Source organism: Watersipora subatra, chromosome 3 (genome assembly GCF_963576615.1).
Source record: "Watersipora subatra chromosome 3, tzWatSuba1.1, whole genome shotgun sequence".
NCBI classification, from domain to species: Eukaryota; Metazoa; Bryozoa; class Gymnolaemata; order Cheilostomatida; family Watersiporidae; genus Watersipora; species Watersipora subatra.
In genome coordinates this window covers 30,745,881-30,761,623 of record NC_088710.1, presented here as the reverse complement: position 1 = coordinate 30,761,623, position 15,743 = coordinate 30,745,881, and the positions used below count along the sequence as shown (strand labels likewise).

Below are 15,743 nucleotides of genomic sequence, written 5' to 3'. Positions count from 1 at the left end.
GACGCAATATACTGATACATATTGGTTAATTTCCTCAGATTCACTGGATAACATTAATTTTAATTTTTATGGATGATTGAATCTAATCATTAGTTTGATGTATAAGTCAACACTATCCTATGCCTCCCCTATTATACTATACTATACTGTACTATTATACTAGTCTATACCACCCCCTCACACCTTTAACTGTTATCTATGGATGCCATCTATACACGATGATGTATCATTGTCTGCTGATATCCTTGCACTGTGAATCAGGTTCAAAGTATGGCAAATTTTAATTCAAACCATATCTTTCTGTTCAAGCATTCACTACAACCAAAAACATTCATTTTGATGTGTACTACCTCATGAAAATGAAAGATTGCCCATTTGAAGTTGTCTTCTCGTGTTGGGCTTGAGAATAGCTTTCAGTTAAACACAATTTAAAAAGGGGCATTGATGAGATTAGTGACTCACTTCTTTTACAGTAAGTTAAATTTTCTGGTTATCCAAAAAAAACACTCGGCCACCTCACTCATAATATTCTTCCAAGGATGCTGTTACGCTGCATTATTGTCAATGGTAGAAACCACCGGTTCAACTTGATAGTCAAGTATGCTCACCCCAGTTATTATTGCCCTTATGAAAATTTAATTAAAATAGGAATTTAGTTTAAAAATTTAATCCCTATGATTTTTTGTGACCTTACAATACCTAGCATCTTGGACTTATGGGTAAAAACCAAATATATAGACAGATACAGTGAAATGAAAAAGCAAGACGCCTTATTCTGAGTATGGTCATGTTTAATTTAACAAAATGATGGTCCCTAGCATAATTGGTTGGTGTTCATGTGAACTTTTAACCTTGCAGTCGGGAGGTTGACAGGAAGAGGCAAGAAGCCTTAGCATCGGTCCAGTTGTCTAGCCATGTCGACGCACGAGGCTCGAAACACGCTATAGCCTCAGCTTCTATGACTACCTCAGAACTGAACTCTCTTGGGGATAGAGAATTATATCTCCTCATTATCAAACAGATTCAGACAAAGCACAATGCTGAGAGTCGGGTTTGTTCACTTATATATATGTAATGTAAATTTAGAAAATCTAGAATATAGAAATATGTAATTATCTTCTACATTGCATAAAAAATATTTTAAATTATTACTAGAAAAAAATATTAAATCCTATATTAACTAGAAAATATGCAATATTATTATTTAATAACAATAAATTTTAGAAATCTGCTGTCATGCAATTATATTGCTGTCTCAATACTGATTTAAAAATGCATATGGCAAGTTTAAAGAAGACAACTTCTAATTTTAGAGTTTTTCGTTCCTTTTTAATTTTCAGGCACTTTAGCTTTGCAACTCGCATAATTTGTATTCATTATTGTAGTGGATCCCCTGGTTCACAAGTACGAGGTCTGATCCAAAAGTTTCCGGAATGGAGTTGTATACACTTGCATATTCGCACGATGGAACAGCCCATTGCAGCGGTTGCTGGAAAACACCTCCGGACTGTTGTCACAAAATTTCAGGTTGCTATGACAACGCGTTCTTATGTGAGCAGACGATATGTCAAGGTCTGTCAGGTGCATCCGTCGTTTTTTAAAAAAGTTGTCATCATTTCTAATAAACCAGAACAGTGTATTTGCGTTAAATTTTGTGTGAAATTAGGGAGAACAAGGATACTATGACCTTCATAATAAAGTTTTGATCATTCCTAAAAGCTTCCTTAAAATTGTTGCAAGCGTGCATCCTGAGCTCCTTTTGGTCATCAGTTAGCAAGCGTGGCACGAACTTTGCTGCGACTCGTCTCATGTTTAAATTGTCAGTTAAAACTTTTTGAAAAGTTCCAAAACCAAGTCTAGTCTCTCCAGATATCTTTTTAATGGTTAAACGTCGATATGCCATTAGTGACCTCACATTGTCGATTTACGAGCAGGTTCTTGACGACGCTGGTCTGCCACACCTCGCGCCATCTTCAGGGCTGTCTTTACCCTGACAAAAACGTTTGTACCACTCAAAAAATTGTGTTTTTTTTAGAGCATCATTTCCAAAAGGATCATTTCAGCTGTCTGACTACTTGTTTTATTTGATTTCATACAAAATTTAATGCAAATACACTGTTGTGGTTTATTAGACATGACGATAAACTTTTTTTTAAAGCGACGGATGCACCTGACAGACCTTGACATATCGTCAGCTCACATAAGAACGCGTTGTCATAGCAACCTGAAACTTTGTTACAACACTCCGGAGGTGTTTTTCAGCAAACGCTGCAATGGGCTGTTCCATCGTGCGAATATGCAAGTGTATACAATTCCATTCCGGGAACTTTTGGATCAGACCTCGTATATTGTCACATACGGTTGATGAGGCATAGTGTATATTCTATTCAAATTTATTGTTTATGCTCGTCAACACCGTGAAACTACGATAAAACAATAACTTGATTGTCGATAAATGGCTATTGAAAATATATTAATTATACAGTTGGTCATCTGTGAAGCCATTGGTAACATATAAAATAAAACGCATAAAATGAAAGTTGTAACATTTACCTTGATGACACATCCGGGAAATTGCTAAATAGTATGTGATTCTCCTTCTGGTTAATTCTTGGTTATATACGTGTATGACATATATTATATATGTATATGACATATATTATATATGTGTATGACATTGGCATAATGATGAAACTTATATACAAATAAAATAAAGTTTCTGCATTGAAAACAGAGCCCAAAAACAACATGTTGTTGGCTCAAAGGCTGACAGAAAAATGACTCCATAGGGCACACCTAATCAATGTATAACAACACTATGGCAAGTTAGCCAGACCACACAAGACTCACAGACCACCCAAGATCAACAGATCATCTGGCATTCATTCTATGCAGGAGCAGTAAATCATACAGGGTGTCTAGATTGTGAAGTACACTAACAAATTAGGAACTTTAACAGAGACAAGCCGAGCCTTACAGTTATATTCATTCTTATAATTTGTTTTATCTAGTTTAGCCACAAACTTTTATTCACTATGTAGGAATCTATTACTGAGGGAGTCACAGGTTGCGTTTAGCTTGCTTTCTCTTGATCATTGCTTAAAGCACTTTATATTTTTCAAACAATCATTTTATTTACCATTTTTTCACAGAGAATGGGATCACTGCTACATCAACGAAGTTCAAGGTCGCAGAAATCTGCTCCAACAACTCTGATGAAAGATGAGGTCATACGACAACTTACAGTCCTCAGCAATCAAAGAGCTACCTGGCGAGAAGCTAACGACAAGTATAAGGAGATGCAAAAGGATGATCACAGGAGAATATTGCAGAATGGTAAGGAAAGACAATTCTCATCTTTACTTTCTTTTTTCAGTTCACCATGTAGCGAGTGATAAAAATATCATTTTTTGTATTTTTGTTTACTTCAAAAACCTTTTATCTCTTTATTGTGTGATGAGTCATGGACTTCCATTTTGTGAACCATGTTTTTAATTGTTTAGTTTTTGCCAGTAGCAGAGTAAGTGCACCGAAGTTGACCAAACACGCTCAGTGCAAGGTCCTTCTATATACGTTCATGTAAAAAATATCTTACTACACAAAAATTTCTATTAGCTCATTTGGTTTTAGCAAGTATATTTTTCCTTAATATAGGTTTGGTAGGCCTGCGGTAGAGATAGGCTGAATGTTGGGTAACACCGAGCATGTTTGTTCAGTTGTTTAAATCTTTTTTATCTACGAATTCTAGGATTTATGTTCCCATGCACTCATACAGCAATTTACAGTCAGACCTTGACATACGAGCTGAATGCTTTTCTGGGACTGAGCATGTGTGTCAGTTTATTTGTATCTCAAAGCAATATTTCCTATATAAAATAACTAAACACAAATAAATCTGTTCTCATTTTATGTAAAAACTCCTAAAAACAAGATGGTATGATGGAAAAATGTGTTTTGAGTTGTTGAAATTCACTGCTTATGATCACAAAGTAACAAATACCTATTTGTCAGTTATGATCGGCAATAAAATGTACCATTACTATGTACACAACTGCTCTTACTTTCGAAACAGACAGTGGCTAACGGTAGTGCAGAAGAGACAACAACAACGTGTTTGGTACACTTGACTTTGTGATGCTATAGTAACATAACATAATCTGTGTTTAAATGAATTTAGTTTACTAAACATGGACCTGAAGCTAAGTTTTAATCGTTCACCAAACTTACCTCTTATTTTGTCTTTGTGTCAATGCCTTTTGTCATCATTTTTCGGTTTGGCACTTTTTGCCTCGCTTTCACTATAATATTTAGCCGGCTTTATCAAAACTTGTTCCAAGCTGATGCGATAAGAAAGACCGAGTGATGCTGTTCTCGATAGCGGCCTTTCGCATACTTGACCACTTAGTGGCCGCATCGAGAACTGACTCATATGCCCAGATATCAAAGTTTTCTTGTATCTCAAGGTAGAAACTCGCTTGAAATTTTGCTCACATCCTGATTTCCTCATAGGTTGGGGCCCTCGTTTGTTGACGTATGACTGTAGAGGGGTTTCTTCATGGCTGCGTAACTTTGTCACGAATCTAGGCTAATTGTTCATTACATTTCTCCCCAAGTAGCTAGTTTTTATTGTGTTTTTAAGAGCATTTCTCAAGTTTAGCCAAGTGCATCTATGAGCAGTAAGTTGTTTTTATCCAGATAATTCTGGAATGTTACGACACTTCCTTTGGGTTTCCACATCTTGCACATTTGAAGATTTTTGGCAGAATTAAATGTTTTGGCAGTTGTTTGAAATAGTTGCTGATAGGAATGTACGTACATGTTCCCGTCAATTACAAATGAGAAGACAAAGTGAATATATGCACCCATATGACTACCTATTACATGTAAATGATGGCCAATTGATAACCCTTTTGTTGTTGTTCTTTAGCCTTAGCAATCTATTACGAGTCGGAGGCGCGACAAGCCTTTCCCGATTACAAGACACACGCGAAGATGAACGCCGGCATCCTGGCTCTACTCTACAAAAAGCAAGGGGAGGAGTTTGACAAACTTATTGATGAGCTTTCTCGTAAGGTAGATCTCATCCAAATTCGCCCTCGAATGCTTTGCGCCTTCCGCCAAGTTGCTAAAATATTTAGTCTAAAAACTCCATAGTTATGGTTCCTAAAAACCAGCTTAATAATCGCCTTCAGGCTATCTGGGCACTATTGGACTTACTACTAGTCTGGCTGTAAGGTAGAAGGCAGTTGATCAGTGCGGTAATAAAGTGTCGGTCTACCAAGCTGAATGTCATGAGTTCTAGTCCCGTACAAAGCAATCTTTTATGAAGCACTTTGATTACCACCCATGTTATTTATTCAGCATGGCGGCTTTATACCCAGAGTTTTGTAAGTATAAGTAATCGATGTAAAGCTGGAAGCCCATCGAAGTAATCGGTGATCTTCCAGCTTTGCAGAATAGACATTACTATAATTACTATAATAAGAGCCGTGTTTCTTGATGTTGGAAAATTTAGGCCAATTCCATGCAATGCTGGGCTCAATTAGCAATCTAATATCTTTTGTTTTATGCATAAATGCACTGATTAAAAACAAAGAATGCAACTTTGCGTGCATTAAGGACAGTTGCCCTCAATCTGTGTAGCAATTTGACAGCTGTATAGCAATTTGACAGCTGTGTAGCAATTTGACAGCAGTGGAGCAATTTATGTTGAAAATACACACATTAGGTGTGGGCTGTTTGATTGAAAGTTGAAGAAATCCTAGTCAATTCCCAGCTTGCAACTAAGTTTTAAAATAACATTTAAATTCAGAATCGTCTAACCTTTTCATTAGAGAACATAACTCCTAAATTGATAATGTTTGTTTTACCGAATTATTACTTCCAAAACTGAATAGTTTTTCATCAATTTCATGCTTGCTCCACATTATTTCAGTTAGGTGGTTCATTTTAAGGTAGTAATGGTTTCTGAACATCTCTCAATATTGGACAAAAGTAACATGAATTATTGCGAACGTAAAAATGTATTTCATGCATAAAATATAGTAACTACTATGCCTTGGCAAGGTAGTTTTTTGTATTCGTTTTCTCACAAATGAGAAGGCTTGGGAATGTAGCATTGCTCATTTTAGCTACTATGGAGATGTTAAAAGTGTTTCAACTACTTCTTATGTAAACTTATATGAACTGTTGCTCATTGTGCCATCAAACAAAGGGCAAGGGAGACAAGTCTCATTTCTAAAAAAACAACGATATTTTTCTACGAGTTATGTTAAGATTAGTTTATAAAGCGGGTGCTACTTTAAAACATTTTGTTGCAGCATATTTAGAAACAACTTACATATTTTAGCATTCACTGTGTTTCTATGCTTCGAATGCATTCGGAGTTGCTTCCTCTTTGAATTATAGAAACAGTAAAATCAGTCATTTCGCTTCACTAAATTTGCGTGAAGGCATTTGCTGTGAAAGTGCTTTTCGACTTCATAGACACGCTCACTGCTGATGGATCCGAATTGATAATACATGACTAAGCTTTCCCTTGTAGAGGTAACAAAAGTCAGATTGCCAGATTGCGATCAATCGCGATCTGGCATTCTGGCTAAGTTAGTGCACCTGGTTGCCTACTAGTTGACAAGTTCAAACAATGAAAAGTCTATTTTAACAAGTTTATTCTGGGGAACGCATCGGGAATCTTGGAAAGTGCTACGATGTGAATTCAGCGGCAGCGGGCTAATCGAAACTTATTAGAACCATGGAGATGCAGTGAATAATTCTCATCCGTGATTCTTGTTGTCAACTGATAGGAGTTAATTCCTTGTTATTGAAGTGTTAAATAAGTATTAAATTGACTCGTTATCGACAGCTTCTTCTACCGTTTGCAGCAGAAGATGGGCCTCATAGAGGTCTTGAAGAGAGAGGAGCAGGACACAGTACATGAGCACTGTAATAACATAGCTGCGCTGCTGTTTGGCAGCGTCGAGAGCGGTGAAGTGGACAAACTTTATGTGGAGCAACTTGGGCTCAAGTACCTGGGCTATCGCCATCAGATCGTCCAGTACTCGCTGTCGAAGAAGTTTGGAGACTCCTGGTACAGGTACCTGTCATAGCCTAATGCGGCAGTTGTTTACAAATACATTCATTGTTTGTACTTATTTCTTGGGTGTCTTTTGGTTCCCTCTGAAGTACCGGTGAGTGATTGCTACCCATATACTTTCTTGGAGGACTGGTGGCTGAATGCCTGGAGTCTACATTCAAGAATTATGAGTCATTTGACAAATTGATTTTTTGAATGATCTTCAAACACTTTTTAAAGCACATCAATTACATCAGTACTTTTATTATATATTTCAGTACATCAGAGTCTTGGCTTTCGAATGAGGCTATTTCAATATTCAATACACAAAGAATAATAGAACTATGAAAAACAGAGTGTCAAAAGTATGTCCTGCAATAAAAAAACACTTGGTTGTGGTTCCTACAATGTGATGTCATAATTAGCATTTAGCCTTAGGTCATCGATCCCTTTCGCTGCCATTGAGGCAGCGCGATTCTGTGACAATCGGTGCTCTTAAATCTAGAGAGCGCTAATAATAAACTAGGATTCTAGATAATCAACAATGCCCAGGGATCGTGCTAACGCCCGACCAATACAAACACATGTTCTGGGTTAATAGATTTCGGGTGATTGCTAGTTTACTTTTTTCATCCTTTCGTTCATTTTAAACATTTATAGTAATTATTATTACATCGTTTTATATGATGGCATTGTTTGTCTCTTGCTGCCTTTAGAATGTAAGTTGAGGAAGTAGTTGCTGTTGTAGTAGTATTATTATCTGAAGAATTCGGATCGCTTTCCATGTTGCTTTTTAAATATGATTATGCTTCAATATATACTGTTGTTGATAAAGACCATCTTCATTGGTTCTCTGGAGTTGTCCTATCTTCGCCTGCCACTAGCATCATTATCATAGTTGATAAATATAAGCGGTGAGCGATAAAAATAAACGGTAAGACCGCACAAAACCGAATATGAAAATTGTGTCCTCATAATTGGCGAGCCTATACCATTGAACATTTCTGTGGTAGAGCTCTGGGGAAATCCTATAAACACCAACCAATGTCTGTCTCATCATGCCAACATTGGCTCATTTGAAAGCCAAGATATTGAAGAGCCAGAATAAGCTGAAACAGTTCTGATATAATTGATGCGCTTTAATTATTTTTTCTGAAATAAAACTTTGTTTATCACATAATTACAACAAACTTATTGCTACTACACTTTTTAGTGAGAGGGTTCCATCATGGGAAAATCATTTGTGTATCGCTGAATTAAATTGTAAAATAGTAAATTTTAAGTCCAAATATTTCCCTAAACTTTTAGATATTTTTTACATCTTAAGTGATATGTGACCAGCCTAGTAATTACTTACTAACGAATGAGCTCTGGGCGATTTCATGAAAAACAACACTAGCGTTCATCAAACATCTGTAGCCTACAAACGTTTCCTATTAGCAAAGAGTTTAGACCAAGATTTTGAATGAAGCATCGGTACGCGGATGAGGCCAACCCATCTCAATTATTATGTACCCATGTTTACACCCTTTATCACAAAATTGCGGCATTTCTTTTACTCTTTGAATATGTAAAACGGACCATTTGTGCAAAGGAAACATAGGTGCACACATACTTATAGTCTTAGATGTATATTTACATCTATTTTAACTTTCAAAGCTATATTAGGGCAGTTTAGATCTGTAACACAATCTTACTGTATGTCATATTAAAGTCTTCCTGTTTGATTTTTGTATGCATATGTGCATGTGTATGTACATATGTATGTACATGAACAGTATGCATATGTACATGTACATGTGTATGTACATGAACAGTATGTGTATGTGTACATATACAGCCGGCCAGTTGAAGACCAGCAGAGGCATATAGCAAAGCTAGCCATAACGCTAAAAGAGCTCCTTGACCAAGGCAAAGTTGATGAGATGGATGCAGCTGTTGCCGAGACAACTCAACACATTTCCATGTACCAGTGTCTCGGGGAAAACCGATTGCAGTTTGAGAAAAGAATATCTAGTGGGCAGCCTAACGGTGGTGAGGAGATAATTTTACCAGTTTTTTATTTTATTGTTTTTTTTAGTGTTAATGTTATTATTATGCTAGCAACTTAGAATTGTCACTAGTTGAACCTTGTTAACAACTATTACTGACAGTTGAAAATTCAAATATGTAAAAGTGTTAACACGTTTACCTGTTCACATTTTTGTTACCACTTTACCTGTTGACGCTTCCACATATCGACACTTTCATATTTGTGTTTTTACCTGTTACAGATGAACTTACACAAAATTTTAGTAGATTTTATCTGAAAGTATCAGTATTTTTCTATCATTTCCGAATGCGTTGGATGTTTGAGCTGATCTGACTGCCAGGATGTTCCGAAATTAAAGTCGACAAACCGTGATCATTGACAAAGCGCTCAGATCGAGGGAAAGTGCAATTGTGATATCTATAGTTGCAAAGAAACCGACAGAATGTAGCTTGAATGCAATTATAGCCAATATCCATTATCACTATGATAACAACAAGTGATGTCATTTTGCTTTTTTTCTGAGCATTTTAGCCGCGTTCAAGTTTTGTTGATCTTAATCTTAAAACATCCTGGCAGTCAGATCACATCAAAAATAAAGAAAAAATTGCAAATGATAGAAAAATACTGATACTTTTTAATGAAATTTACTGAAATTGTGTGTAAGTATATCTTTAATACTTGTAACTGTCAGCCCGTAACTGTCAGCCCGTAACTGTCAGGCCGTAACTGTCAGCCCGTAACTGTCAGCCCGTAACTGTCAGCCCGTAACTGTCAGCCCGTAACTGTCAGCCCGTAACTGTCAGCCCGTAACTGTCAGCCCGTAACTGTCAGCTCGTAACTGTCAGCCCGTAACTGTCAGCCCGTAACTGTCGGCCCGTAACTGTCGGCCCGTAACTGTCGGCCCGTAACTGTCAGCCCGTAACTGTCAGCCCTTGTAACTTTAGGTACCGACTTCTTACAATTAAATAGTAACAGCACCTGTGAATGTTTTCTATTGGTTACATTTATATTTGTTATCAGATGCCGTTACCCTACTCGTCGACATCATACAATGGAACCTCGCCATAATATTTTAATTCGTTCCAGTGTTGGCATCGTGCGATGAAAATGTGGTATAGAGGAGTATGGAAACTAGAGTTGCCCCGATTTTGGTATGGGAATCGGTATCGGTGCCGATATGGGTGTCAAGTATCTGAATCGGTATCGGCCGATCTTTTCTTAAAAAATCTGAACCTTCCGATCTTTTTACAGATCAACCATTCAGCAGAAAACTGTATTTTAGCTTGCTATACTAATAAAAAAGCATCATCAACTGTAAGCTTCTCACTTTTACTTAATGAATTTCAGGCCTGCCACACAATTTATTTCATGTCTATAGCCTGATCAACACAGCGAAGGAAACTTTTTAGCCAGAACGTAAACAAAAAGTGTGGTATTTCCCAATTACAGCGATAGGATTTATTGCAGGCAATCACGAACAAGATAACAAAAATGGGAGGCAAGAACGCAGTGTAATATTTCTATTTACTAGCATAACGAAAGTAATTTAAACCGTCGACGCATAAAGTTATCTATCACTCTCTTGATCCTGACGATACAATGGATCGTTTGTATTGTACAAAAAACGGTAACCCCAGTGGCGTATCGGTATGTAGCCTGTCCTCCAACATCTGTGGCAAGTCAATCCCCCTTCAGTACTCTTGGCTACATTGATAATGATGGAAGAAAGAGACGTCTTACTGAGATAATTGAATCACTAACGGTAATTAAAAGAAACATTGATTTGCTCTAAACTTGTACAGGCACAGCAGTTCATCCAACAATAGAAGAGGGACTTCGTTATCACAGATAGAACTGCACTACTAACAGTAATTACCTTTATTTACAAATTACAAGAAACATGGACTGTTTTGTTACTACATGCACGGTATGTCAGTATGTGAATATGTATATATATTTTTTCCATAAATGCAAACAAATAAATACAAGAATATTCATGTTTTCTTTGCATTATGTTTGTATTTGCATAATAAAATGAAGAGCTATCTATGCAACACAAAAGATCTGAATCGGTATCTGAATCGGATTATTTTTCAATTAGGATAGGTATATCGGATCGGTATCTGAATCGGCTGGTGAATTTAGAATCGGGGCATCTCTAATGGAAACCCATAGTAATTATCTTATTCAAACACCGTAACACCACCTGGTGAAATCATCAAAGTTTTATACGCATGCTGTACATATTAAAAATTGGTAACAACTAACAAAATAATCTGGTAACTTTAGTAACTATAGTTACCTCCAGTAACTTTACTGTATTTAGTGTATTTATTCATTATGATCTGCAAAAAAATGTAACATTACTATGTACAGTACGAACCGTAGGGAGTTGTTACCTTGGATACTAACGTATAACATAAATGTTGAATTTAATTTGAATGAATTTAGCTTACTAAACACATACTCAAAGTTAAGTTTTAGTTTGTAATTTACTAAACATCAACTTTGTCATCGACTAAAATTTTATCATCAACCTGTTTCCGGTTTCAATTTCTCCATAACTGATAATGAATAACGCTGAAGTGAGAGAGAGAGCATCGTATCTCGTTCAGGCGTTGTGGGAGGGATTTCCGCGAATTGTATATCGGCATCTTCGTCATTCCGATGTATTTTAGCACACCGACTGCCAGAGTTGAATGTCGAGAGCGATTGATATGGTATGGCGGAAAAAGAATTTGGAACAAATATGGAACAAAAGTTTTGTTTGGCGAGTACGAAAAAACAGTGTGTTCCATATCGTTAGGCGAAAAAACTGTATAACAGGGTCATCGTAACCCAAGGGTACACTGTACAGAAAAGCATTTTCAATTGTTTACACATTCACTTATCCACGATATACAGTATTAATAACTCTCTCTACTTTATATCGGTTGCACATATGAGCAAAATTCTTAGCTTAAACTAAAATGTGTTCATTTTTGCGCCGGTTTTGTGTGATCTTTACATCTTTATTTTGTAGATGAGACGGTTCCAAGTGAACCAGGAGTATTTGGTTCCTTGAGTAGTCGGTATTTCTCAGAGTACGCTGCTGTCTTAGAGGCAGCGCATAAGGCTGGTGACACTGAACCAAGGGTGCTGTTAGCCCTCCTCAAAGCAGAGACTTTCATTGTTGAGCAGTCCAATGACATGAGAATAGCCTTATTTCTCACAGGTCTCATCGAGCGGGTCGGGGGAGTCCTTGGTAAAAGGTAATTATTGAAAGAGGATTAAGGTGTGATGCCTAGGGTTGTTGATGGATCCTTCTGCATACAGCGGGCGAGGCCGGGTGCTGCGGCCAGAGATGCAGAGCTGGATGAGTAGCATGACCAGCAATAATTTTTGCAATCATTAGAAATACATTTATAGGTCGCAATGAGCAATCATTTTAGCTTTAAGAATTAGTTTTTATGCTGTTTTTATATTTTGGCTGTACTTCATTAAAAAAAGTCTGCAGTAAGTATTATAACATAAGCAGTATTTAAAAGTGACCTCTGACGGTCGGCCAGAGTTGATGCAGTATGAGTTACTAGCTGATTACCATTAATCAAGTATGTTATACAGTCGCACTTCGACTTTTCATACACATTTGCAAACATACGCTATAGAGAGCCACGTACGCTGTCAGTAGAGAGCCAACATACGTTATAGAGAGCCAACATACGTTATAGAGAGCCAACATACGTTATAGAGAGCCAACATACATTATAGAGAGACAACATACATTATAGAGAGCCAACATACGTCATAGAGAACCAACATACGCTATAGAAGGCCAACATACGCTGTTAGTAGAGAGCCAACATACATTATAGAGAGCCAACATACGTTATAGAAAGCCGACATGCGCTGTCAGTAGAGAGCCAACATACGCTGTCAGTAGAGAGCCAACATACGTTATAGAGAACCAACATACGCTATAGAAAGCCAACATATTCTGTAGAGAGCCAACATGTGCTATAGAGAGCCAATATTGACCTTTGTTGTTTCATAGTGCAACATTTTGAAATTTCTCAAATAACTTTGTACACAAAAAAGCAGGTCGATATAATAAAATGTAAAAGCTTAAGAAATAGTAGAAGTAATTTAATTCAAGCTATATCTGGTTTATACTGGAGTAAGTAATACAGCTGTGGTCTAGTGGTCTAGAGCGCCTGAGATGAACAGATGCGTAAATTATTGAGCAGTCTCATAATTTCTGATGGTCACTTTAATTAATCTCACTTTGTCAATGTGTATGCGAGTCTGTCTGTTAGTCTGCAAACACTACAGATCCACATTTTTTAACCGACTCCGTTCAAACTTTACATGGATATCCGCCCTTTCTTTCGCCACATTTCCAAAAATATTTGGTCTCAATACTCCATCAGGTTCCTAAGTACCAGCCTAGTAAACACCCACCTGCAGGATATCCGATTGGAGAAATGAACGAAATACTAAGCATCGCCAGGTTTACCGCTAGTCTATACTATTTCTTTCAGTTAATTGAAGATTTCCCTATCAACTGTGATTATGAATTGTACTTATGCTGTAGGCACTCAGCGGATTTGATTCGCATTGGAAATCTTGCCAAGTGTCTTGTAGCCAACCACAGACTTGTGTGGAGGATGCAGGGAAAGCATCCGAAAGTAAACTCTGACGTCTATTGCAACAATACTAGTGAGTAAACTGCCATCTCTATGATGTGTGTGCATCATGATCGTGAATGGTTGTTTTAAGCCATAAGAACTTTAATAGAGTTTAATGGCCTCCGGTTTTACTTCCTGGGTGGAGTCGATGGAAATATAGTCACTGCATGGCATCATTTGAGGGTTGAGACTCATACAGTAAAGGCTAAGTTGTTACCACTTCTAACTATTAACTGTTCTAACTATTAACTATTAGTACTAACTACCAACTGTTAGTACTAACTATTAACTGTTTATATGAACTATTGACTGTTAGTACTAACTGTTAACTGTCACTACTAACTATTAACTGTTAGTACTAACTATTAGTACTAACTGTTAACTGTTATTGCTAAATGTTAACTGTTGCTATTAACTGTTAGTACTAACTATTAACTGTTAGTACTAACTATTAACTGTTAATACTAACTATTAACTGTTAATACTTGCTACCAACTGTTAGTACTAACTATTAACTGTTAGTACTTACTACCAACTGTTAGTACTAACTTTAACCAAATGCCTGTCTTACAATTTTGAGCTGATCAAATTTTCATCTGTTAATACTTATACTCGTTAACAATTTTAACTTACAACACTTGTAGCTGCTAGTGCATATAGCTCTGTACCTTTTGCATCAATTGCCTTAGCATGTGTTAATATCTCGCATCAGTGAGACATCACATCAAACTACGGGGAAAAAAGCTGCTTAGAATGCAACTAATATACTCATAAAATTATTTACACCTAAAATAGTGGTCGTAAAATCTCACAATGGTGAGACTGAACTTGGATGGTACTTACCGATTTATCTGCCCTGTATCCTGTATTCGGCATTCTTTACTCTCACCAAAACCAATTAGTAAAAACTGGAGTTTAAAAATAGTTTTGGCAATTTACCAAAACAATCATCGCTTTCTTTTATTTAAGTAATGGTAATTGATCATTTTCATTAATACTAAAATGTATTTTTGGATGATGCCTCCAACATATGCGTAAGCCAGTGCCAGCTAGTCTGCTGATCTTGATCTAGCCAATAGCCTGCTGATAATTGCTGGTCTATTTAATGGAGTTTAACTACTGTAAAATGAACACTGACTGCATGCAGTATATACTTGTAAGGCTCTCCGACGCAGTGGCTAGAGGGTCTCTTAAAGGAACTTCTATGCAAACACTGGGACGAGCGTGACACCCTCCTTAAGATCGTTTTGGATGAAGGTCTGAGGGAGCTGAGAGAGGTGGCCGACTGTCAGTCTAAAGAGGACCAGCACAGACGTCTGGTTGCCCTCCAGAACATGCAACGGTGGCTAGATTTCGACTCACCTGGTGAGTCTAGTTCAGTTTATTAGGTATTAGCTAGTTAGGTGAGGTTGAGCTAGTTTATCAGTTCACAAAAGTTTTGCTTGCCAATTATTTCAATTTTATAGCGGCGCCTTGCTTGCCAACACACACAGGATGGATATTCGGGGGCTTATTGTTCGTTTACTAAAAAAATTGTTTGCTTTTGATTGGTTTATTTTCATTCAATTTGTGCTGCAGACTACACCTACTGAGTGATAGCTGTTGATAACATGTTATTTTTTGTTTTTCAATTTTTATTATCGTTTATCCCCTATATATAAAACTATTCTAGAATGCAAAGGTTTTAACAACTGCAACTGAAATCTTCATTAACGCAGCATGATTAATAAAAGTAAATAGCAATAATAGCTAGCGCTTTAATGGACTCTTTCGCTAGCAAATAAATCTTTATGGAGACAAGTATTCAGTAAACCAAATATTTGACATGGGCTCATATGAGTTGTCATAACATTTGACCAAATTAGTTAGCAGAAACTTCTACATCATCTGATGCCATAAAAAGGCCCAAATGTGTAGCAGGATGAGTTCATCAGAAGTCCATTGATCTAACATTTGTGAAACCTACGCAGAT

General features: G+C 36.9%; 1 protein-coding gene across 1 annotated transcript in view; it reads left to right on the top strand.

The window, feature by feature from the left end:
- Window positions 1–15,743, top strand: part of LOC137390500 (uncharacterized) — a 57,655-nt gene that overhangs the window by 33,258 nt on the left and 8,654 nt on the right. Inside the window, exons 9-16 of the mRNA XM_068076829.1 lie at window positions 859–1,051; window positions 3,153–3,336; window positions 4,928–5,073; window positions 6,882–7,093; window positions 8,913–9,106; window positions 12,127–12,355; window positions 13,678–13,802; window positions 14,933–15,136. Coding sequence (XP_067932930.1) covers window positions 859–1,051; window positions 3,153–3,336; window positions 4,928–5,073; window positions 6,882–7,093; window positions 8,913–9,106; window positions 12,127–12,355; window positions 13,678–13,802; window positions 14,933–15,136 — 1,487 coding nt within the window. The remainder of the gene's footprint in view (window positions 1–858; window positions 1,052–3,152; window positions 3,337–4,927; window positions 5,074–6,881; window positions 7,094–8,912; window positions 9,107–12,126; window positions 12,356–13,677; window positions 13,803–14,932; window positions 15,137–15,743) is intronic.